The sequence below is a fragment of the Myxocyprinus asiaticus genome, chromosome 33 (genome assembly GCF_019703515.2).
Source record: "Myxocyprinus asiaticus isolate MX2 ecotype Aquarium Trade chromosome 33, UBuf_Myxa_2, whole genome shotgun sequence".
In the NCBI taxonomy this organism is placed as follows: domain Eukaryota; kingdom Metazoa; phylum Chordata; class Actinopteri; order Cypriniformes; family Catostomidae; genus Myxocyprinus; species Myxocyprinus asiaticus.
The window spans coordinates 8,589,383-8,617,313 of NC_059376.1; the positions used below are offsets into that span (position 1 = coordinate 8,589,383).

Below are 27,931 nucleotides of genomic sequence, written 5' to 3' on the forward strand. Positions count from 1 at the left end.
TGTTTATTCTCAGTCTGGCCGGAAACATCAGAGCAAAAGTGATCTTCTGCTGATGTAAGAATTTCTTGCATTCCTTAAACCGATCGCGTTTCTCTTGTCGAGTTCGCAAAGTCCGGGAACAAGAAAATATTGTAATTTTTCCAAGAAAGCTTTCCTTTGCTCCTCGCCTGGCACAACACGAGTTCTTTATCGGATGATTTCAAAAATTTGGCCAGAATCGATCGGGGCCTGTCTCTCTCAGCAGATCTGTGAGCCAGGACTCTGTGAGCTGCTCGATTTCCAGCTTGTGGCCTGTTATGTCGAGCAGACTCGGGAAAAGCTTGTCTAGGAATTTCACCATATCTCTGCCCTCCTCATGCTCAGGAATTCCAACAATTCAAATGTTATTCCTGCGGCTTCTATTCTCAAGATCTTCAAGCTTTTCAAGAACACGTGGCTCACCGTGCTTTGATCTTTTTAATGGATGAGGCATATTGTATGATCTGTCCCCTAAGAACTGCCTTAATCACCTCCCATGCCACGCCCACAGAGGACACTGAGTACCAATTGGTTTCTACATAAACATTAACTTCTTTCTTTAACATTTTTGAAATGCTGGGTCCTGTAGAAGGGATGTATTAAGGCACCATCTATATGATTTTCTTTTGTCTATATGTGGCAACATCTCTAAACACACCAAAGCATGCTCTGAAACAAAAATATTCCCAATTGAGCAGTCAGTGGCAGATGGAATAAGTGACTTACATATTAAAAAAGAATCTATTCTAGAGTAAATTTTATGAACTGATGAAAAAAAGGTGTAGTCTCCTTCAGATGGATTCAGAAGTCTCCAAACGTCTGTGAGACCAAGATATTTACACATCCTCTGTAGTGTCAACGCTGCTCTAAAGGGTCTACACACCTTTGCATCACTATGATCAAGGACTGGATCCATTAAAAGATTGAAGACTCCACCCAAAACCATATCATGAAGGATCCAAGCTGCTTGTAACTTTCCCTCGAGATCTATGAAGAAGATCTGATCATCAGCATTGGGTGCATAAATATTAGCCAAAATAAGATTTTGCCCCTGTATTTCAGCCAAAACAATAATGACTCTTCCTAAATTATCTTTGATCTGTTTGAGGCATTTAAATTGTAAATGCTTACTTATCAATGTGATGACTCTCCTGCTTTTACTCGAACCAGCACTATAAAACATATGCCCACCCCATGCCCTGCCAAGTTTTTCAGCTTCCTTTGGAGAAAGGTGTGTTGAAGGAACACTATATAAATTTTTTTACTCTTATCAAAAGATACCTTCCTTCTTTTTATAGGGTGCCCCAGCCCATTAACATTCCATGTGGAGAGAAACATTTTACCTATATTAAAGTGTGACATATTGACATGCAAAGAAAAATTGTGTACCCAAGGCTAAATTATATAGCCCACTATCCAACATTTATGTAACCATAAAATGCTTAATAACCCACAGAACAGAAAAAAAAATGCGCTTCAACCTTGTGCACAACAGTCCCAACTGGTGTCCACCGCCCAGAAATCCGATGGTCCATGCACGCCCACGAGACCCCCCGTGACACCGCTGCCTCCAGATTGCTCAAGTCCAGTGATTTTTACATAAATATTTATTTATATATTTTGTTTGCTTTTTTCCCCCTTAACATTAACTGTGGCATTAAACTGTACATAAATGTTTTCCATAAAATAAACAATAAAATAGGCCCCAGTAAACAATAACAAACACAAAGTAAATGAATGAGATCAACAGCAAGTCAAAAAAGGGAGAAAAAAACAAAAAACGAGTCAGGCAGGAGCCACTGAGCAGACAACAGAAGCTGCATCAGTAAATTGCACAATGTGTAGTCTGTATTGTTGATCGAGTGCAGGCAAAATGACCCACTCACACCACTGATATAATGAAGGCCATAGCTTGTCATGGGCATGTAAATGTATTGCGTCCATCCTTGGCATCAATTCTCAGCTTTGCCGGATAAAGCAGTGCAAAGCTTCTGTTGGTGCAGTAATTTTTTACATTTTTTGAAACAACCCCGCCTCACTTGTGTCGTTCTAGTAAATTCCGGAAAAACCATGATGTTGTGGTCCTCCCAGCACAACTTGCCTTTATTCCTCGCCGCCCATAGAAACAAAGTCTCTGTCAGCCGACCGCAAGAATCTTGCTAGGATAGATCGGGTCAGTCACCCACCCCAGGAAGCTGACTGAGAGCTCTGTGTACTCTATCTCGAGCCGGTGGCCTGCTGTGTCGATGAAATTCGGAATAAGCCCCTCCAAAAACTGCAATATATCTTGACCTTCCTTTCCCTCTGGGATTCCAACAAAACTAACATTATTACCCCTGCTCCGATTTTCCATATCCTCTCGTTTTTTTCCACACCTGTTCCACATCAGCCTTGGAAGCAGGCGGGTTAGCCTGTAGCTCTCTTTCGACCAACTCCAGAAACTCTACCCGTTTTTCAACATCATCCATTCTTGTGATCAGGGTGGAAAGTGATCGCTTCCATAGATGTGATTGCTCGACATATTTCTAGGAGGCCCTCCACGTTGGTTGAGATTTTCGTTAGTGTTACATAAATGTTCTAGATATCCTGACCTTTGTCACGAAGCTCGCTGCTGTCACTATCAACTGGACCTCTGCCATCTTGATCCTACAAGGCATCTGACGTGTGAGAACGTAAGTGCTGCCTTCCCAGCACAGTTTAACAAAAAAAGCTATTACGGTTCTCACCGGTTAATATTGCTTGAAAGGATAATTGTAGCAAAGTTTAAGTGGAGCTCGTCTCTAGTGATCAACCCTAGCACAGTGTCATGTGACTCCCCACGGGTTACATTTTGGTCTGTTCCTCACACAGAGCTATTGCGTGGCTTTAGAAGAATGTAGTGTGTATACACACTCATGCATGCTTGCTCCCGAGAGACTTCTGCAGCATTCTATGTGAAATCATAGTGAATGCATTGAGCACCATGGATGTGTTTTTAAAAGCATTTAGCCCTGCTGCAATTAGTTAGGTCTTAATGTACAATGTCAAAACAAGTCATCGATCCACAAATTGATAAGTCCTCTCTTTCTGTTCCCCCCTCTGCTTTCGTCAGTTAAACAGAAGGAGATGTTGCAAGCAACTCTCACTCTTTATTTTACATCTGCATTCTCTGTTAGGTGTGCTTTAGCATTTATTCAGCTCGTATATAGCATATGTTGCATACATAAACTTTATGGATTGTGCCATGTCTTCATAAATTGTTATCAACCAGCACCAGACTCCATCATGTTACGGTATAAAGTCAATCTTCAGGCTGGCAGCCAATAAAACATAAAGAACGCATCTGTCAATAAAGCATTTTAGTGCCTGTAGGTCAATATGTTCCAATGTTGTCAAAGCACCCTGAATGGACCTCTATTGACCAGCCTGTAAACATGGACCTATGCACATAACTCACTGTCACTTAGATAACACACTATACACACACACACAGATAATAAGGTAAGACATTACACTTTTATTAAATACAACGTAGGACAATTGACTGGTCCATATTCCTTAGAGAATGTCTTCATATGGGTATAGAAATCATACAGACTAGGACATTTGATTGTAATTTGTAGTTGAGTGTGTAACTATATAACTCCATAATACACACCAACTAAATTATCATACACTACTCGATACTTTTGTAATTCACCGCGCCATCATTTTCCAAGACTACCTTTCAAAATGGACAAGTGACGGCAGAAAATTCCCTATGACAACTCCCAGCTGTCAGTAGGCATAGGCTATATGAAAACATATCGAGAAAATGAAGAAAAGAAAAATGCATATTAGATTTAATGCTGTAGATGCTCCTGTTACATGAATTATGGACAGTAGTTTAGCTTATAGACATTCTGAAATGTCAGAAGAAGTTCTATACATTTACAAGAGGACATACTGTATGTTTGATATGCAGTCACAGTTTATTGTTCTGTTGCAGGACGATAGTGGATTTTTGCTTAAGACAAGACTAACCCCAACCACTGAGCACTTCCTACAAAGTTTAAAATCAACATGCAATCAAAATCCACCCATGTACATTCTTAAAACATGTTCCAAGTCTTGTTGTGCATGATTCATCAGTGAATATCATTTTGAAGAAAAAAAATTCAAATGGAGACTTCTTTTTATTATCCAATCAATTACCATTGGATAAAATCCTTTTTATATTTCTTTCTCTGTGAATATCTTGTTTCAATCAGAAATACGCCACATTACGGGAGTAAAATGGGCTTCAAAGACCATTTCATGTTGACTTTAAATTCCAACAGAGTTTTTTTTATCTTCCTACTCAAAACATGTCATCTTTCTATCCTTCTTTTTCATCAGTACATCCCATTTGAGGTCCTCTACATTCACTTTCAAACAAATATAAAAATTAACAGTAAAACTTTACATGAATGTTACGGGTTCATAAAGGGGTTAATTAATAACTAATAAGTCATTTACAAATACATTATGAATCACTGACATGCAGTTATTACAACATGATTAAAAAAGGCAACTTTTATACAATACTTGCCATACAGTAAGCATTTTAATTTGCATGTTATAAATGCTTAATAAACACACTTATTCATACTTGCATTAATCAAAAACATAGAATGCCCTAATTCATTATTTATGTCACAATGCTGCAAAAGTAAAAGTCAGCAATTATGTCATTTTACTACAGTCGGCTTTGTATTTATTTTTATCCATTACTATTATGTCTTCACTAGCTTACCTCGTCCTAGTTACCTAAAGTCCTCTGCAGAAACACTTTTCAGGTCATCATGCTCATTCACAGCATATACAGTATCATATAATAAAGCCTGATGACCATTAAACCATGCTAAACTTTAAGTGCATAGTTTTGTGTCCACTTTCATAGGTTACTAATGTTGAATAAGTGCTATTAAGCATTTATAATTTGTAAGGTGAAAAGTCTCACTATTTGGCAAGTATTGCATGAAAGTCTCCAATTTTATTCATCCGGATATCAATGATTTATAATGCATTTGTAAGTGCGTATTAGTCATTAATAAACCCCTTTATAAACCCTTAATAAAGGGAACATTCATGTAAAGTGTAATCAAAATAACTTACAGGCAAATGTAAAATGCAAAAGTTCTTCACATTAAGTTAATAAATAGAAAATAAATAGAATAAAATATAATATCAAAAGCAACATGTGTTCAAGATGATAATCTTAACTAGTCATAGACCGATATATTAGCCAGACCGAAATTTTGTTATTTTGAGATTATCAGCATCGACCAATAACTGTGCGCACTTTGTCAAACAGTATAAGTGGTATTTTGTTCTTGTTACAGTACTAAAAAAGCTTAGTCAATGGATTATGCAACTTCAGTTTTCATATTTTAGTGATTTTTAAGTAAATATTGTCAAAATGTGTTAAATTCAGCATCTTATTTGCTTTTATTAAATTCTTGTGCATATATAATTGTTTTAGACATGTCATATCAATATATTGTCCAAACCCATATTGGTCGACCACTAATTTTTACCCCAATAAAAACTGATACAAACCTGTGTTTGTGTGAACTTTTTGGAGGATTTTACGGTCAACTAGTCCACGAAATGAATTGTTTTTAACTATTTTGTTCGGTTGACTCATTGTGGCATTGAGTACAGTGTGCAAAGTCTCACAAGGGAGCGAAGATTGACAGTGCAATAATGAACGTTACGAAAAACATAAAGGATGCTGGGATAAGGTCTCTGTTGTGATAAGGTAGATGTAATCATTTATGTACGATAAAAAGAGGAAGAGAAGTGGGTTTTAGCGTAGTGACTCTTGTTTATCTCTCTTTATCATTACTTTCCTTCCCCCTCTCCTCTGACAGTGAATATGGCTCCATTGGGAGTTGGTGCTGATAGGAGACATTTGTCCTATAATGAAATATATATTACACCATAGCAGTTGTATGACCCATAGCTTGAGTACTACATTAGTGCTTCAACGTAGTAGCAATACATGGCGGAGGAGAAAGAGAGAAAGCAAGAGGTTGTAATTTAGCCCACACGCCATCATAATCGACCACTCTGCATAATTAAGCTCTTGTAGTAAATTGAGGCATGGCCACATCTCAAATGACTTTATCCAGCCCTCCGTAGTGCACAAATAGTGTTCGGACAGTACAGATGTGGAGGCTTCTGTAGCACTGGACACAGTTTAGTGGGTTACATCAACATTTCAGGGTCCTGTCATGGTACAAACTACATTGTTATCTCCCAGTTCTGTAAACACACATGTTTAGGTGACATATGTATATATTGATATAATCACAGATTGTCACTGTTTATTGCCATGCTAGTCACACTACCAAAATGTCAAAAGTTTGGACACACTTGAGTGAATTAACGTGTCTCATGATCTTAAACACCTTTGGATCTACAGACTTACAGTATGCTTAAATGTTTGAGATTAGTTTTGTAGACAAATATAAATTGTGCTCATAGATGAATTTCTTTACAAAACTAAAATGTTAGTTTATTCTTTTTTATTTATTTTTATGGATGAGTTAGACCTGAGATAGTAAAGGGACTGGACATTGAAAGAAAAGCAGTCCAGCATACACAAGTACTCCTTCAATACTGTTTAAAAAGTATCAATCTAGACAAAGAGTGGTTACTTTGAAGAATCTTTTACTTGTTAACTCCCATATTCATTTGTTATTTCATAGTCTTAAGGACATTACTATTCTAAAATAAAAGAAACACTTTATAATAACTACACAGTATAAAGTATTTCTAAGTCATTAGTTTATAGTAAATAGATAATAGGGCTGCAACTAACGATTATTTTGTTAATCAATAAATCTAACGATTATTAGAACAATTATTCGATTATTCAGCGATTATTGCAACGATTAATCATTAGCTCTTAACCGATTATTCAGCTTGTGCCCCGAATCAAAAAGTTGTAGTAAACGTGCTTACTAACAATAAAGAGGACAAAGTCATCTTCTAAAAATACATGTAAATGATGTTCACTGAATTAAAGGGAAAAAATACTTTTAAGTTTAATTCAGTAAAGAAATTCACAAAAATCCTATTGTTATCAAGTGTTTTTGTCTTGTTTTCCATTTAAAATTGTCTAAAAATACTTAAAACATGATACATTTACTTTAGAAACAAAATATAAGATATTTAGACTTGCTTTAAGACAATGTATCTTAAATATAAGTGTATTTTGTATATAAGTGTATTTTTTCACTTGGTTATACTTCTATGAGTGCAGTAAAGACAAAATATACTTATATTCAAGATCTATTCTCTAAAAGCAAGTCTATATCACTTCAATCCATCTTTAACTCACAAAATAACAAACTTATTAATAAAGCTGCATATTGCCAATTTTCTTCACAATAAGAAATGTACAGTGACACATATATTATGATTCAATAAGTCGCGAGCCATCACGTTATAATCTAGCTGCATTAAGCAGGCGTTTGAGGGACGAGCATCCCCGCGCCAGAGTTTGCATCCCCCTTAGAGCAGGACACTTCACGCAGCTCATAGAAGAGGCACTGACCGCACAGAGAAATGCCAGTTTCGGAGTTTGTAGTTATTTACATGATCTGCTTCCGTATTATTTGAACTTTAATAAAGCTATAACGCATTAAATATAACTGCATTTAAGATGTAACATCAGAGTGTTTCCTTTAAAGAGCTCCGGCTCCGCTTATTCCACAATGAGAGTGCTTCTGTATTTACTTATTTGGTATTTTTGTATAATTCCTTCTTACTTTGCAATCTACATCACCTGAAGCTGTGAAAGTTTAGAGTGCATCTGGACTGTGAGCTGTGTAATTCTTTCTCTCCTCAGTCAGGCACGAGCTGCAGTGCTGCTCTCACGTGTCATCATTAGAGTTTAATGTGATCTCATGTTACGTTAAATTAGATCAAACGACTATTCGACAACGAACATTTTTGTAGAAAATTTTTTATTGTCGATGTTACCGATAATCGTTTCAGCCTAAATAAATAATTAATACATTATTGTTCCAACATTTTTAACACATTAATAGGCAACAAACAAATAGTATGTCATTCATGTTCAATGTAGCAAACAATTTATTATTGTTTAATAAGTTCATAGCATTTTTACAATGGTTATTCATCCTTAGTAAACAATTTGTTAATCTTAACTAACTGATGTATTTTAGTTGATGCAAAAAAGTGGTAAAGAAGTGTTTAAGAACAATAAAAGAAGGCATAAATTATGAATGTTTAATAAAGAAATTATATATGCATTTACATAATGGGATAAATGTATATGAATTGGACAATGGAAGTGAATGGTGCCAATTCTTGGAGTTTTAAGGCAGAAATTTGAAGCTTCTAATTTTATAAAAGCACTTTCGTTAAACCTCTTAAAACTTGTGTATTATTTGAGCTGTTTTAAAAAAAAGTTGTTTAAATCATTTTTACAGTTGTTTTGGGGTTTTAGGGTTGTTAAATTGGATATAACTTCACACAGGAAAGGTTATTAAGTGATTTTATCACATTAAAATCATGTTAACACACATATTGCTTATGTCTTGTGGTTATACTTTTGAAACAGTGAGTATTTTAACGTTTACATATTGGCTCCCATTCACTTCCATTGTAAGTGCCTCACTGTCACCTAGATTTTTTGCCTTTTTTAAAGAAAAGGAGGGGTGAGTCAAAATTGTTTTTTGTGGTAATCAACTTTATGTCACAAATGCTGTCGATTGACCTTAACTTGATCTGAACCCGGAACATTCCTTTAATTAAGCATTCATATATATCCAGTTCATTACATATTTAGATGTATAAATAATTTCTTTATTAATTACGGATTTATACCTTCTTAATGTTCTCATAAACACTTCTTTACCACTGGTTTGCTTCAAATGAAATGCATTAGTTAGGTATGGTTAACAAATTGTTTACTAAGGATGAAAAAAACATTATCAAACTGCCTTTATAAGAACTTATTAAACAGTAATTAATTATTTCCAACAGAAAATGTAAACGTATAACAAATTATTTGTTTATACTCTATTAATGTATCAGCAATGTAGGAACAAACATTTACAAATAATAAATTAACTATAAAACTAATGCCGTAAACTTTATAAACACTTTATACCGTGTAGTTATTCTAAAGTGTTACACTACTATTATTCTAAATAATACTTTACTATTATTCTTAATTAGTAATAAATAGTAATAGAATAGTAATACTATTTAATAGTAATATGTAAAAAAAAAGAATGTGTAGGTGTGTCCAAATTTTTAACTGGTAGTGTACAGTATACATATACATATGCAGTATTTGATGTATAATAGACATGTACTGACACGAGCGTGCAGAAAAGAAGCAGACTGTTTCTCCTGTCACTGGTGATTTGCCCGATTTCATGGAGCTGTTGCTTCCTCTGTGATGCAGAATGAGGGTGGGTGGCTCTTCCTTAAGGACTGAACATGTTTAAAGGGATAGTTCACCCAAAAATAAAAACTCTGTCATCATTTATTCACCCTCATGTCGTTCCAAACCTGTATGCTGTTATCCTTCCTTGAAATGCAAAAGCTTTAAAAATGTTTTTAAAGAATCGCAATACAGCTCTTGCCATACAACAGTTCATAATGACCAAGGGTATAAACCAGGTCCTTGGCATCGAAAAATTGATGAACCCCTGGTTCAAACGACTGTATTCCAAGTCTTCTGAAGCAATTAAATATCTTGAATTATTTGATAGGAACAGACTGAATTTTAAGCCATTATTCACTGATAATCTTTTTTTTTTTTTTTTATCCCCGACAGGTCTTGGTCGTTGTATGGCACTGTGTAAATGGTTTTCCAAAAAATGTTTTGTTCTACTGAAAAAGTAACATCATATGGGTTTGGAACAACATTAGGGAGAGAAAATAATGACAGTATTTTCAATTTTGGGTGAACTATTCTTGATAATATAATATAAGCACTGAATTCGGAGGCAGAGGTGATTTTACAAATGCATCAAAAAGCTTTTTGAGTATGCAATGAGTTCACTTGGTCCAAAAGTTGAGGACTGTCAACCGTGGATTTTGTTCTCAGTACACCAAACTATGGTCAGCTCAGTGCATGTCTTCCATTCCATCCTTTTTTCTTCATAAATACAGTATTCATAGTCACAATGTAAAAGATCCAATTGCCAATGTATCTAGACATTTACATTGAGCTTTGGACGAGGAGGAGAACAAGGGAGGATTTGAAGCTGGATAAGAGAGGAATGTGAAGGGGCGGGGGGGGGGGGTGGTCCACACGTTTGCTCTTATCCCAGGATGTCCAAGTACACGGGTGAGGCCTTGGCCAGGTTGAGGAGCAGGATATGGATTTCTTTGATGTTGAGTCGAGTGTGCGGCTCTCTTTGCCAGCAGCCCAGCATCAAGTCATACACCTCTTTCGGACAGGTGCGGGGCCGTTGCAGTACACGTCCTTGGGTGATGCACTCAATCACCTACAAAGAAGAAGGGGTCAAAGTGAGTGAAGTGTTCTCATGTAAATCAGAAATTGTCAGCCTAAGTGGAGCTCCTTTTAACAGTGTTTGGGAGTAGATAAACTAAAATAAGCAACGCTAATAACTTCAGTAGCATGACAGTAGTTCAGCTGTTTCACAATAGTGTAGCTTTTCCAGTAACAAGCTAAAGTAACATTTTCTAGTAACTAGAGATTAACCAATATTAGTTTTTAATGCCTGATCCGAAACTTATTTATTATTTTTATTGGATTAATATTGTGTTTAAGTGTTCGATAACAATATTTATAACCGATTTTTAATTCTTGTTTTATTTCTGCTTTTAGACACATTGACAACTTAATCATTTATCACTAACCTCTGACGAACTGCTTTACAAAACTAAAACTGCAGACAGTCTACAAATAATTAATTTGACTAGTTTTAGTTGCAATTAAATTAATATATAAAATGTAAAGTCTTTTGTATCCAACTTTATTGTTAAATGCAATATTAAAGAACCAATAACTTTATTAAGTGGAAAAGTGTAAATATCGGTTAAAAATATCGGTCAAACCGATTATCGGTCTATTTCTACTGTAAAAATTGAATTGCGAACGCAGCAATCAAGCCGAGTGAGTCAAACGTGCTCAACTAAACCGTCCACTCTCTCTCTCATGTAGCGCTGAAAAAAACAAATCATTTAAGTGAATCGGTTCTTTCAGACAGTTCATGTAAATGAACCGATTAACATAATTCACTTATATTTAGCATTGGAAACTCCAATTCATTTTAGAGAGTCAGTTTGTTTGGACAGTTCATGTAAATGAACTAGTTCACATAAATGATTCACTGATTCACTTGAGCCCCTGCACAGCCTTAAAGAGACTTTGCCTTCTTTTTGAAGCAAATTATGTATTTTTATGCATATAAACTTATAATTTAATGTCACCATAATTAAATATAGATGATGATTATATCAGGTGATTGTTATACATACATATATCTAATTGTTATACATTTAAAATATTTTCTTCTTTACATAGCTTCAGTGTTGTTAGCTAATTTTCATTATAGTAACTTGCCATGTAGTTAACTACTTTATCAGTAGTTAACTACTGTACTTTTTTGAATAGTTTGTCTGTAGCATGTCTCTAGGAAAGCAACCATTTCAAAGTATCTTCCTCAGCACTGTCCTGTAGAAGTATTTGATAAAATAGACCAATATGATGTAATCAGGAGTGAAGTGACAAGTTTCCAGAATCAATTTGTACTTTGTCTTCTCTGAAAGTGAAGTACTTCAAGAAGTGACAAATCACAGCCAACCAAAACAGTAACACTTTCTATGAAGCCCATATTTATAATACATTGTAAAGGCATTAAAACTACATTAAAATGCACTTATAATGTTTCATAAAAACCCTTTTAATATGCTACAACTTCTCATAATTAATTATAACTATACAGTTATAATACATTATAATATTATACAATTGAAGTTCTAAAAATGCACTGAATATAATGGAACACACATTTACATAGTACATTTTGAGACATTAAGAACATTTCAAATGCAATTTATAATTGCAAATATATGAAAATATATAATAAGCATTTTACATGCTTGACTTGTAATGTCTTATAAACACTTATATAATAGGCTACATTATAGCGTCTGCAGATAAAATTTGATTGTTATAATGTTCATGTTATTTGTTCAATGTTCATGTTATAATACATTATACTCTAAGGTATAACTATGAGTACGTTAGTGTTATAATGTATTTTACTCGTGGTTACTGTTTTATATGAGAAGTTAATTATGATGTTTATTATGAGACATTGCAAATGCATATGCATTATAAATATTGGCTTCATAAAAAGTGTTACTTATCGTTTTTAAAATGTGCATTAAAGAATGAAACAAGGGCTGGGGTCGGGGGGGGGGGGACTAAAAACAGACATTTTTCAGCATCAACAGTGTTATGCATATGACACAAACAACGATTAAGAGTTATGCAGAAAGCTAGCTGGTGTGTAGAAGTTTAATGTGTGTTTACCTCATTATTTGAGAGTTGGTACCATGGCTGTTTCCCATAGGTGAAGATCTCCCACAGCACCACTCCCAAACTCCACACATCACTCTCTGTGGTGAACTTCCTGTACATGATGCTCTCTGGTGGCATCCAACGGATCGGCAGCATGGTATGACCTCCCACCTACACATGTCAAACACATCAACACATGTAGTCAGGAGTAACTAACTGGAGCTGTGGCTTAGCTATTACTGTAAACCAAAACATTCAGCCATGGTGCTCATGTGGCCAAAGCAAGTCCGAATCTGGCTTGCGACATATTCTGATCCCATTGTCCACTAAATTTCCTGTCCTTTCTCTCACTAGTAAATGCATTAGGTATCATTAACTAACAGTGCTGATGTATTTTTTTTCTTCACATTTATTAATCTTGGTTAATATTAGTTTATAAAAAGTTTATAAAAATACATTATACTATATGTATATGTATTAGTGCATGTAGAAATTAACATTAACCAAGATTAATAAATGATGTAAAAGTATTGTTCATTGTTAGTTCATGTTAACTAATGTAGTTAACTAATATTAACAAATAAAACTCTATTGTAAAGTGAATAATCTGTATAAGATTGTGCATGTAAATGGCCAGTAAAAGTAGCAAAAATGATGAATATAAATGGAAAAAATGGAATGACTCTGAAAAATGACAATATTGAATTTGTTTGAAGACATCAAGTTAACATAAAAAGGTGTGTTTGCACAAATCAGAAGATCCATTAAAAAAATCAAGTAACTCCACAACCAAAACCCCAGTGTCTGGCAAACACTAATGGACAAGTTCTATAGAGCTAGAGTTTGTTAGATACAGGAGCATTGTTCAATCCAAAGAGCTCTCTGTCAAACGCTGACAGTATTTCCAGTTCAGACTTCAGGTAGTGCCTTACGTTTTCCCTCTCTGGATTTGGATGCTGTAAGTTCGGGGAGTTGGTCTGGCCTAGAGCTCAACCCCAAAACCAATCATTTCATTTATAAGCTCTCTCCATAATGCGCTGCTTCTGAAATATTAATTATAAGATTGTGGTCCAGTATGTGGATTAGTCTCAGATTAATTAGTTTAACATACTGGACTCATCAAATATTAAGGTCAAATGCTTTTAGGCTTTTTCACTTGTCCCATAGTGGAGCTGCAGACTGGAAGGGTCACTTAAAAAGTGCTCTACTACAAATGCACTATTAGAAACCTCTCTGAAAAGCAATCAAACACACACACACACGCACACACACACACACACACACACACAACAACAACATCCTGCTAAAAAACAGCTTAGATCCCACTGCACCATCTTAAATTCCAAGGTTGTCTTACCTGGGGCAATGCTGGTCTGTTACTGGCACAAGCTGGTTAGGCTGTTATTGTTGCAGGTAGACCAGTTTTGCCAGCATTGTCAAGATTGTTGACCAACCAAAACCAGCATGAAGGTCCCCAAACAAACCATGACTGTACTGGTGAATAAGATGCTACTCCAGGGTGCTATTTCAGAAGAGTTAACTAGCTGTATTGGGGAGTGACCAACTAAAAGTTGCAATGATACAAAGTTAACTAAATTATTCAGTACAACAGTACAGTAGTTCAACTGTTTTTAAAATTGTTTTCTGTAGCTTTTCCAGTAACAGGCCCACTACATTACTGTTTTTATGACACACTGTGTTCCGCACACAGCTTTACAGCCACACGAACTGTTGTTTTTGTGTCAGATAAACACTACTGCTTGACAAATTATATATATAATTCCATTCTATCATATCATTAGCTTAAATGTAGTTAGTTACTTTTTATTTGTTACTTGAAGTGTGACAGACCACTTTTGCATTAATTTTGCTGTAACTTAACAACTTTGTAACACTTTAAAATAAGGTTGTATACATTAAAATTTATTAACTTAATTAGTTAACAAGAACTAACAATAAACAAAAAACTTTTCACTTTTTAGTGATGTTAATTTCAACATATACTAATGCATTTTTTAAATTAAAAGTTGTATACTGTATTAGTAAGTGCAATATGAACTAACATGAACGAACCATGAACGGTGGTATTTTTATAAATTAACATGAATCAAGATGAATAAATGCTGCAAGAATATATTGCTAATTGTTACTTCATTATTGCAAAAGTAGCTTTCTGCACTACAATTTACTAACAAAAAGTAGCTACATTGTAGAACTACATTGAATTTATGTAAAAGGATGTGTGTAAATGTGATAAATGTATTCATTTTTCAAAACAGCAGAGATTATCATTAATTTTGCTGTAATTTTACTACTAAGTCACACTATACAATAAGGTTGTATATATTAACAATAGTTACCACCACAATAATTAATTGAATGACCAGTGAATAATACTTTTCATTTATTAATCTTAATGTTGATTTTTATACTGTATGTACTAATGCATTTTTTTACATTAAACGTTGTAAATGTTACCATTAGTTGATGCATTATGTACTAACATGAGCTAACAATTAGCAATAGAATATTTATAAATTAACATTAACCAATATTAATAAATCCTGTAAAAAGAATTGTTTAATTATGTTAGCTGAAGATACCTAATGCATTAACAAATATTAACGAATAGAACCTTATCATAAAGTGTTACCGGCAACTTTAAATTATGAGTAAATTGTAGTATAGCTTGGGAAGCGTCTTGGTTGTGTTTTAAGATACAAGTCGATAAATATAACAGAACTGAATGACGGTCAACACATTGTACTCGAAGAATTAGGTTTAGCTCAGAAAGACTAGAAAACAAGTGAAAGAGGTTCACAAAACTTTATGAGGATTATCAACTATGTTTATTAAGTCTCAAGTTGTGATTATAATGTACAGAAATGACTTCATAAGAATGTTATGAAGTGCCTGAATTCTGTGGTTACGCAACATGTTTTCGCAACATAACTCCGCCCATCAGCCACTGCTTCATCTGACCAGCTGTTTCTATGGAAACTGATGTTCTATAGGGCTAATCAATGGTGTACTCACACACACACACACACACACACACACACACATCTACTGACCTGCTTTTGAATCTCAGTAGAGGCTCATGAGATTGAGATGTGTGTCATGATATTCATCAGTATTCAGAGATAAATGAATGAATGAACTTACTGGCACAGCTGTCAGTGAAGAGTGTTATCTAATTCATCTTTTCATATATAAACATTCAACCCACATTTCTGTCATTTGGATGAATCATGCAGAATATCAATGGACCAACAGAAGGACACAACATGCTGTCAAACAATACATTAATGTCAGTTTCTTTTCCAAATGTTCCCTGCATTTCTGCCATACAGTGTACGCTGCAAAAAACAATGTTCATAACCACAATCATTTTTGTTTTGTTTTTTCCAGTAAAAATATTTAAATATTCATAAAACAGGATAAATTTACTTGTAATTTACAAAATAACATTGGATATTAAGATATTAAGTTAATGTGGTAACACTTTACAATAAGGTTCCATTTGTTAACATTAGTTACCTACATTATTTAACATGAACTATCAATGAACAATACTTTTACAGCATTTATTAATCTTGGTTAATGTTAATTTCAACATATACTAATCCATTTTTAAAATAAAAGTTGTGTTTTTTAACATGAGTTAATGCACTATCAACTAACACGAACTAATAATGAACAATTGTATTTTTATAAACTAACATTAACAAAGATTGACAAATGCTGTGATAATGATTAAATGGTGAATGGAATGGATAAAAATGAATGGTGACTACAGATGTCAGTCCCGAGCATTCTGCACAACATCTCCTTTTGTTTTCACATAATAAGGAAAATTTGGAACAAACTTTTTGTTTTTTTTTGTTTGTTTTTTTTGCCGTGTAGGATTAGATTTCTTCCTTTCCTATCATTATTATTCTTTATATTTCCCTTCATTTTTACTCTGTTCCCCTAAATTAGGCATCTCTCTCTCTCTCTCTCTCTCTCTCTCTCTCTCTCTCTCACATGGTCTGCCCTCAAGTTGAATATGGAGGTGAATACTAATGAGTGTACTTTAATGACTTTTTCAGTTTCTGTCTGATGGCGCAAGCATTCTCTTCTTTTTCTTTGCTGTTGCCATAGTAACCCCTCTTTCCTGTTCCCACGCCACCTTCCTCCCCGACTCCTCATCTGAGAGAGACTTACTGACGGGACACACACACACATACACACACACACACGCTGAAATTCTGCTGACATCATAGAGGAAGGGAGCTGGTACGGTCAAGGTGCTCAAATAGCTACTATTCAATGATACGAATGGAGCAAAGAACATGAGAAGCATATTGATTTGTATGTATACTGGCAACGAGATTTGAATACTGACTTTTAAGTGTCCTTGTAAAGACAGGATTAATTTACAACTAATGGAAAGTTACAGAATTTAAGTTAATGCTATCATCTGGGTTTAAGGATTTATGACTATGTAGTGAGGGTTTGGATGCAACAGTAAAATAATAATAATAATAATTATTATTATTATTATTATTATTATTATTATTTGTTGTTGTTGTTGTTCTGACCAATTAATGAGACCATGCATCAAGACATTACAATGTACAGTAGAAAGATGGAAAGCTGATCGATAATTTTGTAACCTGCCAAAGAAGCAATAACAAAAAATAAATGTAAAAGATTATACAAATATAATAATAATAATTATTATTATTATCAATATTATTATTTTATTATAAATAACAATAATAAGAAGAAATTATTGTTATTATAATTATTTTTAATGTATTTTTATAAAGCTAATATTAGCCAACTCTGGTATGGTCACTGATGTACAATAGCCCCAAAAAGTATTTGGATGCTTAAGACACACATAAAAATGTCATTGTATTAGATAACAAAACATCAAACCAAGTGGCATTTATTTTAAAGAAAGATAGCACAAGCACACTTGTAACAAAACATGTCACAAAATTAAGTTTGTTACATTTTAAATGATAAAACAATAGGTATAGCGTTCAGAATGTGCTGAACTGCACCTGTGGTAACTCTGCTGTGACACTGGGGAACTGACTTCATACATCCACTAAAATCACCTTGACACCAGCTGGTTAAAAGTAACTGTTAGTTCAGAGAAAAGCTCTAGCAGCATTTGTTTGCAGATGCCATTTGGTTTGATATTTTGTTATTGCCATTCACACATTTTAAAGTGTAAATTAAGTGTTTAAATGCTTTTTGCAGCAACTGTGACAAGATAGCAATGCTTACCCGATAGTAATCTGTACTGTAGACGTCTCGGGACATTCCAAAGTCTCCAATCTTCACCAGCAGGTTTTCCCCGACAAGGCAGTTTCGTGTGGCCAGGTCTCTGTGTACAAAGTGCTGGGAGGCCAGATACACCATACCTGCGGCGATCTGCTGCGCAATATGCAGCATTTGAGACTGAGTGAGTTCTGCCTGCTGCTGTACCTGTCCATCAGCCATCAGCACAGCATCAGGACCATGAGCCCTGCAGAGGGGTAGAGTGAGTCAATCAACTAACCTCCATTTTAGTGTCAAGAATCCAAATTAAAATGAGTATTCAGCCATTAACATCCTAAAACTGTAAGAATTAAAAGATACTTGAGGCACCATCTTGGGTTCCTCACATGCCACACTGGCAGAAGAACCCTCTGGAGAAGCTCTAGGAACCCTTTAAAGGAGTCTAAAATATTGTGTTTTTGTACTTAAAGAATTTCAAGATATATTTCAAGAGCCTTGAGACCTTTCCATTATGATGAGGGTTACTGCATGAACTGTTGATAGTCTTTAGAGTTATTGCAGGAACTAAGAGTAAGTTTCTCAGATAAATGAAAGATTGTGTAGAGGTTCTCCAGAGGTTTCTGCGAGTGTGGACTCTGCGGAAGCCCAAATGGTGCCTTGAGAATCTTGTAACCTTTAGAGTGGTCATTTGAGTTTCAGAGAGACTGTGTTTACCAATGACAAGTTCAAACAGATCACAAAAGGGATTATGTTCCGGAAGTTTTTTACATTCATTTTCTCCATAGGGAATTCTAAAACTAAACCAACCAGCTCCGAGATGAATTACAACCTTACAATCTTTGATCTGAAGCAAAGAAGTTTTTGAAAATCAGAAAAGGTCAAAGGTTCAAGAAAAATTCTTAAATTCTTTACTTTCTAATAAACTACTCATGTAAATAACATGAAAAAAACGATCTTACAAAAACTATTGACTCAATATAATTGATCATAAGTATAAAAAATACAATATTTGAAGTTTAAATCCAAATTTGTAAAAATATTAAATCAAAGTATTAATATATACTCAAACATTTACTGCAAGTTGTTTTAGAGGACCATCTTAAAAGGGATAGTTCACCCAAAAATGAAAATTCTCTCATTATTTACTCCCTCTCATGATATCCCAGGTGTGGATGACTTTCTTTCTTCACCAGAACACATTTGAAGAAAAATAGAAAAATGTCTTAGCTCAGTAGGTCCTTAAATGCAAGTGAATGGAGATTTCTCTTTTGAAGCTCCAAAAATCACAGACAGTCAGCATAAACATCCTCCAAACGACACCAGCTGTTAAATTAAAGTTTTTGGTGCGAAAAAAGATCAATGTTTAACTTAATTTAACAGCTGGATTCGCATCGATGATGTTTATGCTGACTGTCTGTGATTTTTGGAGATTCAAAAGAGAAATCTCCATCCGCTTGCAATTTAAGGACCTACTGATCTGAGATATTTTTCTATTTTTCTTCAAATGTGTTCTGGTGAAGAAAGAAAGTCAAACACACCTGGGATATCATGAGGGTGAGTAAATAATGAGAGAATTTGCATTTTGGGTCAACTATCCCTTTAATAGAGCACCACATTTGTACCCACTTTTTCAGCCGACTTGGTTCCGGAAGTATTTTTCTCATTTATTTCTTGCACAGGGATTTCATCAAATCCTTTCTAAAAAAAGTTCTAAGCCATGAACCAAACCAACCAGCTCCGAGGTGAATCACAACACTACAAACTTTGAGTTGAAGCACCCAAAAAAAATAAAAATAAATAAATAAAAATTTGAAATCCGGACAAAAAGATAAAGGTACAAGTCTGTGCACTTAACTTCTCTAAAGAGGAAATGAACTACAATCCCATGAAGCATTGCAAATGATGCCATCAAATTAAAAACAATGGAAAAATATACAACTATTGATTTAAAGTTGTTGATTAAAAGTACAGAATCAATATATTTTAAGTTTATTCCAAAAATATATATATTATAATTCGCAGTTCTTCATGGGAGTGGACGATCACTGCAGAGCTCTTTTGGTGCACTTTAACGCAATAATATATATATTTTTAAATGAAGTTGAAATTACACAGACTGATGGCTTAAACAGAAGCATATACCATCGATTAATAACCAAGGACCTCACGGTAGGTCTGTCTTTACAGATTTAAAAGGAAGCATTAAAAATCATACCCATATAAAAAAATTTTTTTTTTTTTACAGGATTTAATTTTTTACTGTAGATCAATTACGTCATTCGCAAGGCTTCATTTTTTGCAGCGGTTCTCATTTTTATGGTAACACAACTTCTCTGATTGGTGGATCTTTTGTCAGGATTATGGGTAGTGTTGTTCTTTACTGAGTATTCAGTGATTAAACATGATTTTTTTTATTTATTTTTTTATTTATTTTTATATAAAGCCAAAATCACACTGACTTGAGGCTTTCACAGATGCATACAACATTGCTTAAAAACCTTTAGCTCTATGAAGGTCTGTCTTGAAAGATTTATACGGTATCATTAAAAATAAATTTCTTTCTGAAGAAATTAAATGTGATTTTTACCCTACTCTTACCCTACTGGCTTTGTACACTGAAAATCCTACAAGTTGATTTGCTCATTTCCTTTTTGCTAGTGTCAAATTTTTAATACATGAAAAATTATGTGTAAATATCATCTTACAAGGACAAAGAAATTAGAGAAAGGATGTGACCAAGCACCATTGGATTCCAATACAAACACACAGATCCAGGCAGGCATACCTGAGGAACTTGTTGAGGTCGCCGTGTTTCATGTACTCAAACACCATGATGAGGGGATCGTTCTCCACACACACGCCATAGAACGTGACAATGTGCTCGTGCTGCAGATTAGTCAACAACTCCGCCTCGCGATGGAAGTCCTTCCTGGCATTCTCACTGGCCTCTTTCAGAGTCTGCAAGCACAGAGGGCACAAACAAATACAAAAAGTGTACTAACAACCTTCATTTATCACAAACTTCACTTACACTAACGTTGTTTTGACTAAATTGAACAGCCCACCATCTTTAAACTTTTACCTTGACAGCCACTAAAATCTTCTCCTGGTCTGTGGACAGGTTGTAGCATTCGGCCAGGAACACTTTCCCAAATGCTCCTTCTCCTAGCTCTCTCTTCAGCACTATGTTGTGTCTCTTAATATGTTGAACAACTGCCAAAAAAAATTATATTTACATTTAACTCTTTTATATTATATAAAGATTTTTTATATATAAAGATTTAACTCTGTTTTATTATAATAATGGTTTAATTTCTCTGACATAATTTTTAAGGGTATTGCATCACAAAAAATGTTGCCACATGGTTCAAACAGAGTTGCATTAACAGTAGGGATGTCCCGATACCATTTTTTTGAGAATGAGTACGAGTACGAATACCGAGACTTCATTTTTGGTACTCGCTGATACCGAGTCTGAAACCTGATTTTTGTTTTGTTTTTTCTGAACTCCATATCAATAGATTATTTAAATGTTATCATCAAAATGGTGTTTTATTTATTTTTTTATTATTATTTTTTTGGATTTTTCCCCTTTTTCTCCCAATTTGGAATGCCCAATTCCCGATGTGCTCTAAGTCCTCGTGGTTGCATAGTGATTTGCCTCAGTCTGGGTGGTGGAGGACGAATCTCAGTTGCCTCCATGTCTGAGACAGTCAACCTGTGCATCTTATTACGTGGCTTGTGATAAGGAGACATAGCATGTGTGGAGGCTTCATGCCATCCACTGTGGCAACCATGCTCAATTCACCATGTGCCCCACCGAGAACAAACCACATTATAGTGACCACAAGGAGGTTACCCCATGTGACTCTACCCTCCCTAGCAACTGGGCCAATTTGGTTGCTTAGGAGACCTGGCTGGAGTCACTTAGCATGCCCTGGGATTCGAACTAGTGAACTAGCAAACTCCAGGGGTGGTAGCCAGCGTATTTTACCACTGAGCTACCCAGGCCCCCCATCAAAATTGTGTTTAAATAAATGAATTCATTACATAATATTGAATTATTTTTTATCAAATGAAGTGCTTATATAAAGAACATCACAGCACAAGCCAAAATAAAACATTGGAGTTATATTTTGTCAAAGAAAGTGCTGCATAACAGGGCATCACAGATGCTAGATACTGCTTAAGTATAATACAATTACTAATGATTTATTATTATTATTAGTAGTAGTAGTAGTAGTAGTATTACAGTGAATATTACATAACTTTACAGTAGTGATATATTTCTGTCATACTTTTTTCCAATAAATGTAGCTTTTATTTTGACAGAGCTTTTATTTTGAAGTGTTTCTGTGTTGTTTTGGCCAAGGAGCTCTGACCTTATGATGGCAGTTTCCCACTTTGGAAAAGCCGGTCCCTACGTGACTCAAAGTGATTATTAAACCGCCAAAATTCTGCTATTTAATTAAATAATATGTACTCTGTATGTGCCTCGTGCTATGTATGTGCCTCGTGCAATGTGAATTTGCACTCTGTCTACTGTCATCTGCTACAAACAGAGTGCTACTGTGGCTAGTGGTTTTCCAAGGTCACTAAGAAATCACAGTTGTAATAATTTCTCAGTTGACATAAAATTAAAGTCTAATAGATTTGCCCTAATAGTTTTAAAATCAATCTATGCAAGTTACCAATTAGTGTTAGGCTACTGCATTAAAATATATACAGTATATAATATATATATATATATATATATATATATATATATATATATATATATATATATATGTTAGTAAGGATGATGATGTGTATTTTAAAAACTAATGATGTATTTGTCTCCTCCTTACCTCATCAGTGCTGTTTACAATGTATGTCTAGCAGTTTCAGAGGACTGACTTCCTTCATACAGCACTTTATACTAGAATGTTCACTGTATAATTCAAATGGGTCAAATAAGTTTTGTGTTCTCCGTCGGCCGCAGCTATATCGAGTGAAACTCGACTGAATCATGCAAGTTTTGCTCTGTGCTGTTCCAGAGCTCATGCGATATTATCTCTGGAGCGCACTGGTCTGTGCTGCAGCGGTTCACACGAAAGCATGCTTCATTAGCCCCACACAGATGCACGTGTAAGATATGAGAGGCATATTTAGTGCTTATAAAGCACTCAACGCGAGATTAATACAATTAAATTTCCTTCGGCAGCAGCTCTGAGTTGACCAACATTCCCAGAATTTTCAATGCAGGGAAAACCCTGAAAAAACGTCACCCGCCAAAGTGGTTAGTAAGAGTGACAGAGTTACCTATCACAGCCAATTTTTACTCGCATTTGGTGGGTTGGCGGGTGTTAGTTTCAAACTCTGCCTGTATGAACCAAAGAGGAGCTTTAAAAGGTATGAGCAGCAACTGGCATCAGCACAACACTGTCTGCACACATTCACAAGTGCTCACATTTGAATGACATGCAATCTATACTGTATATTTATCTCATTAAATCGCAGCTTTTGCAGTTAAATAATCTCACTAGGACATAACTTGATTTTAATTTGTGCACTGAATGTTTACATAATGACATTCGTACATAAGATGATATTGCTTTTTGGTATCTGAGCATTTTTACGAGTATGAGTACCAGTTCATGAGTGTGGTAACGGACCTGATACCGATACCAGTATCGGGGACATCCCTATTTCATAGTCCTCAACAGTATTTCATTATGTTAACACTCATCAAGCCCAACAGAGTGCAACAGTGCCCACATGTTTTTACAGTCGTCTTGGTTCTGAAAGTGTTTTCCCATAAAATATTATATACAGTATATATATCACAGTGGCCTCCATAATTCTTAAATGGAAGAAGTTTGGAACAACCAGGACTCTTCCTAGAGCTGGCCCCCTGGCCAAACTGAGCAATCGGGGGAGAAGGGCCTTGGTAAGAGAGGTGACCAAGAACCAGATGGTCACTCTGGTTGAGCTCCAGAGATCATGTGTGGAGATGGGAGAAACTTGCAGAAGGACAACCATCACTACAACACTCCACCGATCTGGGCTTTATGGCAGAGTGGCCAGATGGAGATGAAAGCCCACTTGGAATTTTCAAAAAAGCACCTAAAGGACTCTGTCTGTGAGAAACAAGATTCTCTGGTCTGATGAAAAGAAGATTGAACTGTTTGGCCTCAATTCCAAGCATTATATCTGGAGGAAACCAGGCATTGCTCATCACCTGCGCAATACCATCCTAACAGTGAAGCATGGTGGTGGGATCATGCTGTGGGGGTGTTTTTCAGCAGCAGGGACTGGGGGACTGGTCAGGGTTGAAGGAATGCTGAACGCAGCAAAATACAGAGATATCCTTAATGAAAACCTGGTCCAGAGCACTCAGGACCTCAGACTGGGCCGGAGGTTCACCTTCCAGCAGGACAATGACCCTAAGCACACAGCCCAGACAACGCAAGTGTGGCTTATGGACAACTCTGTGAATGTCTTGAGTGGCCCAGCCAGAGCCAGGACTTGAACCCAATCGAACATCTCTGGAGAGACCTGAAAATGGCTGTCCACAGATGGTTCCCATCCAACCTGACAGAGCTTGAGAGAATCTGCAGAGAAGAATGGCAGAAAATCCGCAAATCCAGGTGTGCAAAGCTTATCGCATCATACCCAAAAAGACTTGAGGCTGTAATTGCTAAAAGGTGCTTCAACTAAGTACTGAGTTAAGGGTCTGAATACTTATGTCAATGTGATATTTCAGTTTTTTTCTTTTTAATAAACTTACAAAGTTATTATAAATCTGATTTTTGCTTTGTCATTATGGGGTATGGAGTGTAGATAAAAATAAAGCATTTTAGCATAAGGCTGCAAATAACAAAATGTGAAAAAAATGAATGGGTTTGAATATTTTCTGAATGCACTGTAAGTATATATATATATATATATATATATATATATATATATATATATATATATATATATATATATATATACATTTATGTAAGAAGTTTGAAAGTGTAGGGATACCAACAGGTTCTCATTTCCATGATTACAATGACTTCTCTGATTGGTGGATCTCTGTTTAGGATTATGGGTAGTATAGTTCTTGATCAGGAATAGAGATAATATACATAATTTTTTTTATGAAGCTGAAATAACATGATGGCTTGATGGCTTCAACAGAGGCATATATTTACCATTATTTAACAACCTCAGAGCGTTCAACTCTGTTTTAGGAAAGAAAGTACAAGAATTTACAGTTAATAATGTGCAATGACATTTGCAAGCTAAGACCGTTAAACATTTCAATATTTTTTCAATGATTTTCAACCCTGTAACATTCAACTCCAAAAACATTTTAAATATAACAGGGTTGGTAAAAAACATGTTTTGAAAGAGAAATATCATGGTTTATTAGGTGGGAGCTGGGTTATTATGATTTCTTGAAAGTTCATCAGTAACCTTTTCAAATGAAATAAATTTTAAATAAATACATATATTTATAAAAAAATTGGAGTGACTATTTGCATTAGGTGTAAATAGCATCTGCCACACAGTGCAGCTATTTGCACTCAAATAGTCTGGTGGAAGCAAAGAAATTAAAGACAAACTGCACCCTCAAGGGTCTCTTTAATAGTGTTTTAATAGTGGATGTGTTTTTCTTGTATGGACGACCCGGGTTCGATTCCCCCTTTTGCCCCATTTTTCCCCTTCCTATTTCCTTTATCCACTATTAATAATTCCTTTAATTCTGCTCATAAAAATAAATACAAATTAATATAAATGTTGATTCCCTCGCAGTAATTTGGTCATTGTGAAGGTCAGGGAGTTAGGAGAAAGGTTTGATTCGGGTAAAATTAACCATGGTTTTAAAAAGTAATATTGTAGTAACCATGTTTTTTGATGGAAGCCATAGGTTGAAAGCAATTAACCATGGTGTTACTACAATACTATGGTGGAAATATGGTAACCATTTTAAATTTAAAATACAATGATTTTACTTCAAAATACCTTGGTGATACTATGTAATTTTACTGTAGTAAAACCATGGTTAATTTCTGTAAGGGAAGGTTGGGTTAGGTTTAGGGGTAGGGGATGGTGTAGGGTGTCTGTGGGACTCTAAAAACACACAATAAACATGCTGCAGTGATGCCTTTTACTGAATATTAGTATCTAGTTAGGGGTGCAAATAGTATCTGCCACTATTTGCACTTACTGCAAAGACAATGCTTTCAGTTCATTTTTTTAGGCAGATTATTAGTGAGTACCAAGGCAAGTACATACAGTATACTTTTTACAGGGACAATCCCTCGGAGCAACCTGAGGTGCCTCCCTCAAGGACAAAATACTAATGGCTCATGTCTTGCTCCTTACTGGACTCAAAGCAGCAACCTTACGGTAACCAGCCCTGAGCTTTGACCTCTACACCACACAACCACCATGATTAGATATGGGTTATCATCATTAAGGTCAAGTAGTCGAAGAGGATGGCTTTTTCATGTGGAAGCAGAAGGGGCTTGAGGTGTGGAAATGGGTATTGTCAGCATTACGGTGATAAAAGACACCATGCGCTGGCTGGAAGAGCTAAGTGATCTGATAAGTACAGACACCCTGACAGATGTCAATTCTTCAGTCATGGTAAAGTCGAGCCATTTCAGATGAGTGGCAGGTTTGCAAGCCTGATAGATAAAGATCAACTAGGTTGTTCTTGTGAGAATCCAGAGGAAAATGTTTGTGTTCTGAGGTTGCTCTTTCAAAGCTCAGAAAATATGAAGTTCTTCTCATGTATGTTTCAAGTATCACCTTTGTCTCCGATGTTTCGCCTAACATTCCTGAGTTAGGATAAATTAAATCAGACCCAAATGACACAATTGTTGACATACAGTGGAGCTGTAGAAAAAGTGGCTACCACTTGGGTTTTCAAATTTGATGAGAAATGTTTGAGTTCATAATGAAATCTCTGACTTTTACCGATTTTGGTATCTTGGCAAATCTGAGCAAAGTTTGAGACCAGCTCTCAACTTTGTTTTAAGCAGGAATGCCTGTAATACCGGATATTAAAGGATGAAATTTATAAAAGTGCACTAAAGATAATCTCAGAAATGGTAGAAAAGATCTGTTTTAACTCAACTTAGATGTCCCTTAAAAGAGTGTGGACAGTACAGTTATAAGAACAGATTTATCAGCCATTTAGTGTGCAGGGGAAGAGAGAGAGATAAAGAGAGGGAGAATGAGATAGAGAGAGAGAGGAGATTGTGAACAGACCCAACGCTCTTGGAGATTTATCCTTAATGTGATTAAAAAATTATTTTGAAGAAAAAATAGCCAGTCAGCCGATTACATTAGTGAGCACTAGATGATGAGGCGGCATCGATCTACAGTAACTCACTGTACACCATAACCCGATATTAAAAGTAACCAGAGTGGGGAAGAAAAGAACATAGAGCAAAAAAGGATAGGCAAGTACAGAGGATATAAAATAAGCATTTGTAAGATGGTGTTTATTTAAGCATATGTGCTAACTTAAGAGCATCTAAACACTAGAGTTTACACTGCGTCAGAGAATGCTGTAAATCCATTGATTGCAAATCCAAGGACAGAGGAAGAACGGTTTGCGAAAGTGACAAAAACCTTTACATTTTCTGCAACAGACACATCCATTAACCCATGAGAATTTTAGGTGGGTCCAGTTGTGTTTTGGAAATTCAATTTGCTATATTCCCACTGGATTTTAAACTGGCACGGTTCTTTCCACATCCTCAAAGTGGGCCACATTCCTGTCTTTTAAACGATCCGTCAAACGTTTCTAGGTTTTACCTTACATAACCAGTCAAGAACATGTCTTGGTCAGATTTCTTGCCAAAATAAAAAGAAATAAATAATAAATAATATTTTGCATAAAGAGAATTTAGCTTAATTTAGGACCATGAAGAGTTTACATTGTGACATCATTTTCATGACAATTAAGCATATTTGACATTTTCTGTAAACATTTTTTTGGTGAATGATATTTGCTAGTTAAAGCTGTTATTAGACTTTCAGCCACGTAACCTTCAACCCCAAAACATTTTAAAGGCAAAACAGCAGATTATCAGTTCATAAACACTT

The 27,931-nt window shown here is 35.3% G+C and overlaps 1 protein-coding gene across 1 annotated transcript in view; it reads right to left on the bottom strand.

Annotated features, from left to right (window-relative positions):
• Positions 1 to 10,331: 10,331 nt before the first annotated feature.
• The window catches only part of LOC127424667 (BDNF/NT-3 growth factors receptor-like), an 80,534-nt gene continuing 62,934 nt past the window's right edge, over positions 10,332 to 27,931 (bottom strand). Inside the window, exons 13-17 of the mRNA XM_051670033.1 lie at positions 20,922 to 21,052; positions 20,625 to 20,797; positions 17,846 to 18,086; positions 12,575 to 12,733; positions 10,332 to 10,517 (exon numbers count right to left, since the gene is read on the bottom strand). Of these exons, the coding sequence (XP_051525993.1) occupies positions 10,332 to 10,517; positions 12,575 to 12,733; positions 17,846 to 18,086; positions 20,625 to 20,797; positions 20,922 to 21,052 (890 nt within the window). The remainder of the gene's footprint in view (positions 10,518 to 12,574; positions 12,734 to 17,845; positions 18,087 to 20,624; positions 20,798 to 20,921; positions 21,053 to 27,931) is intronic.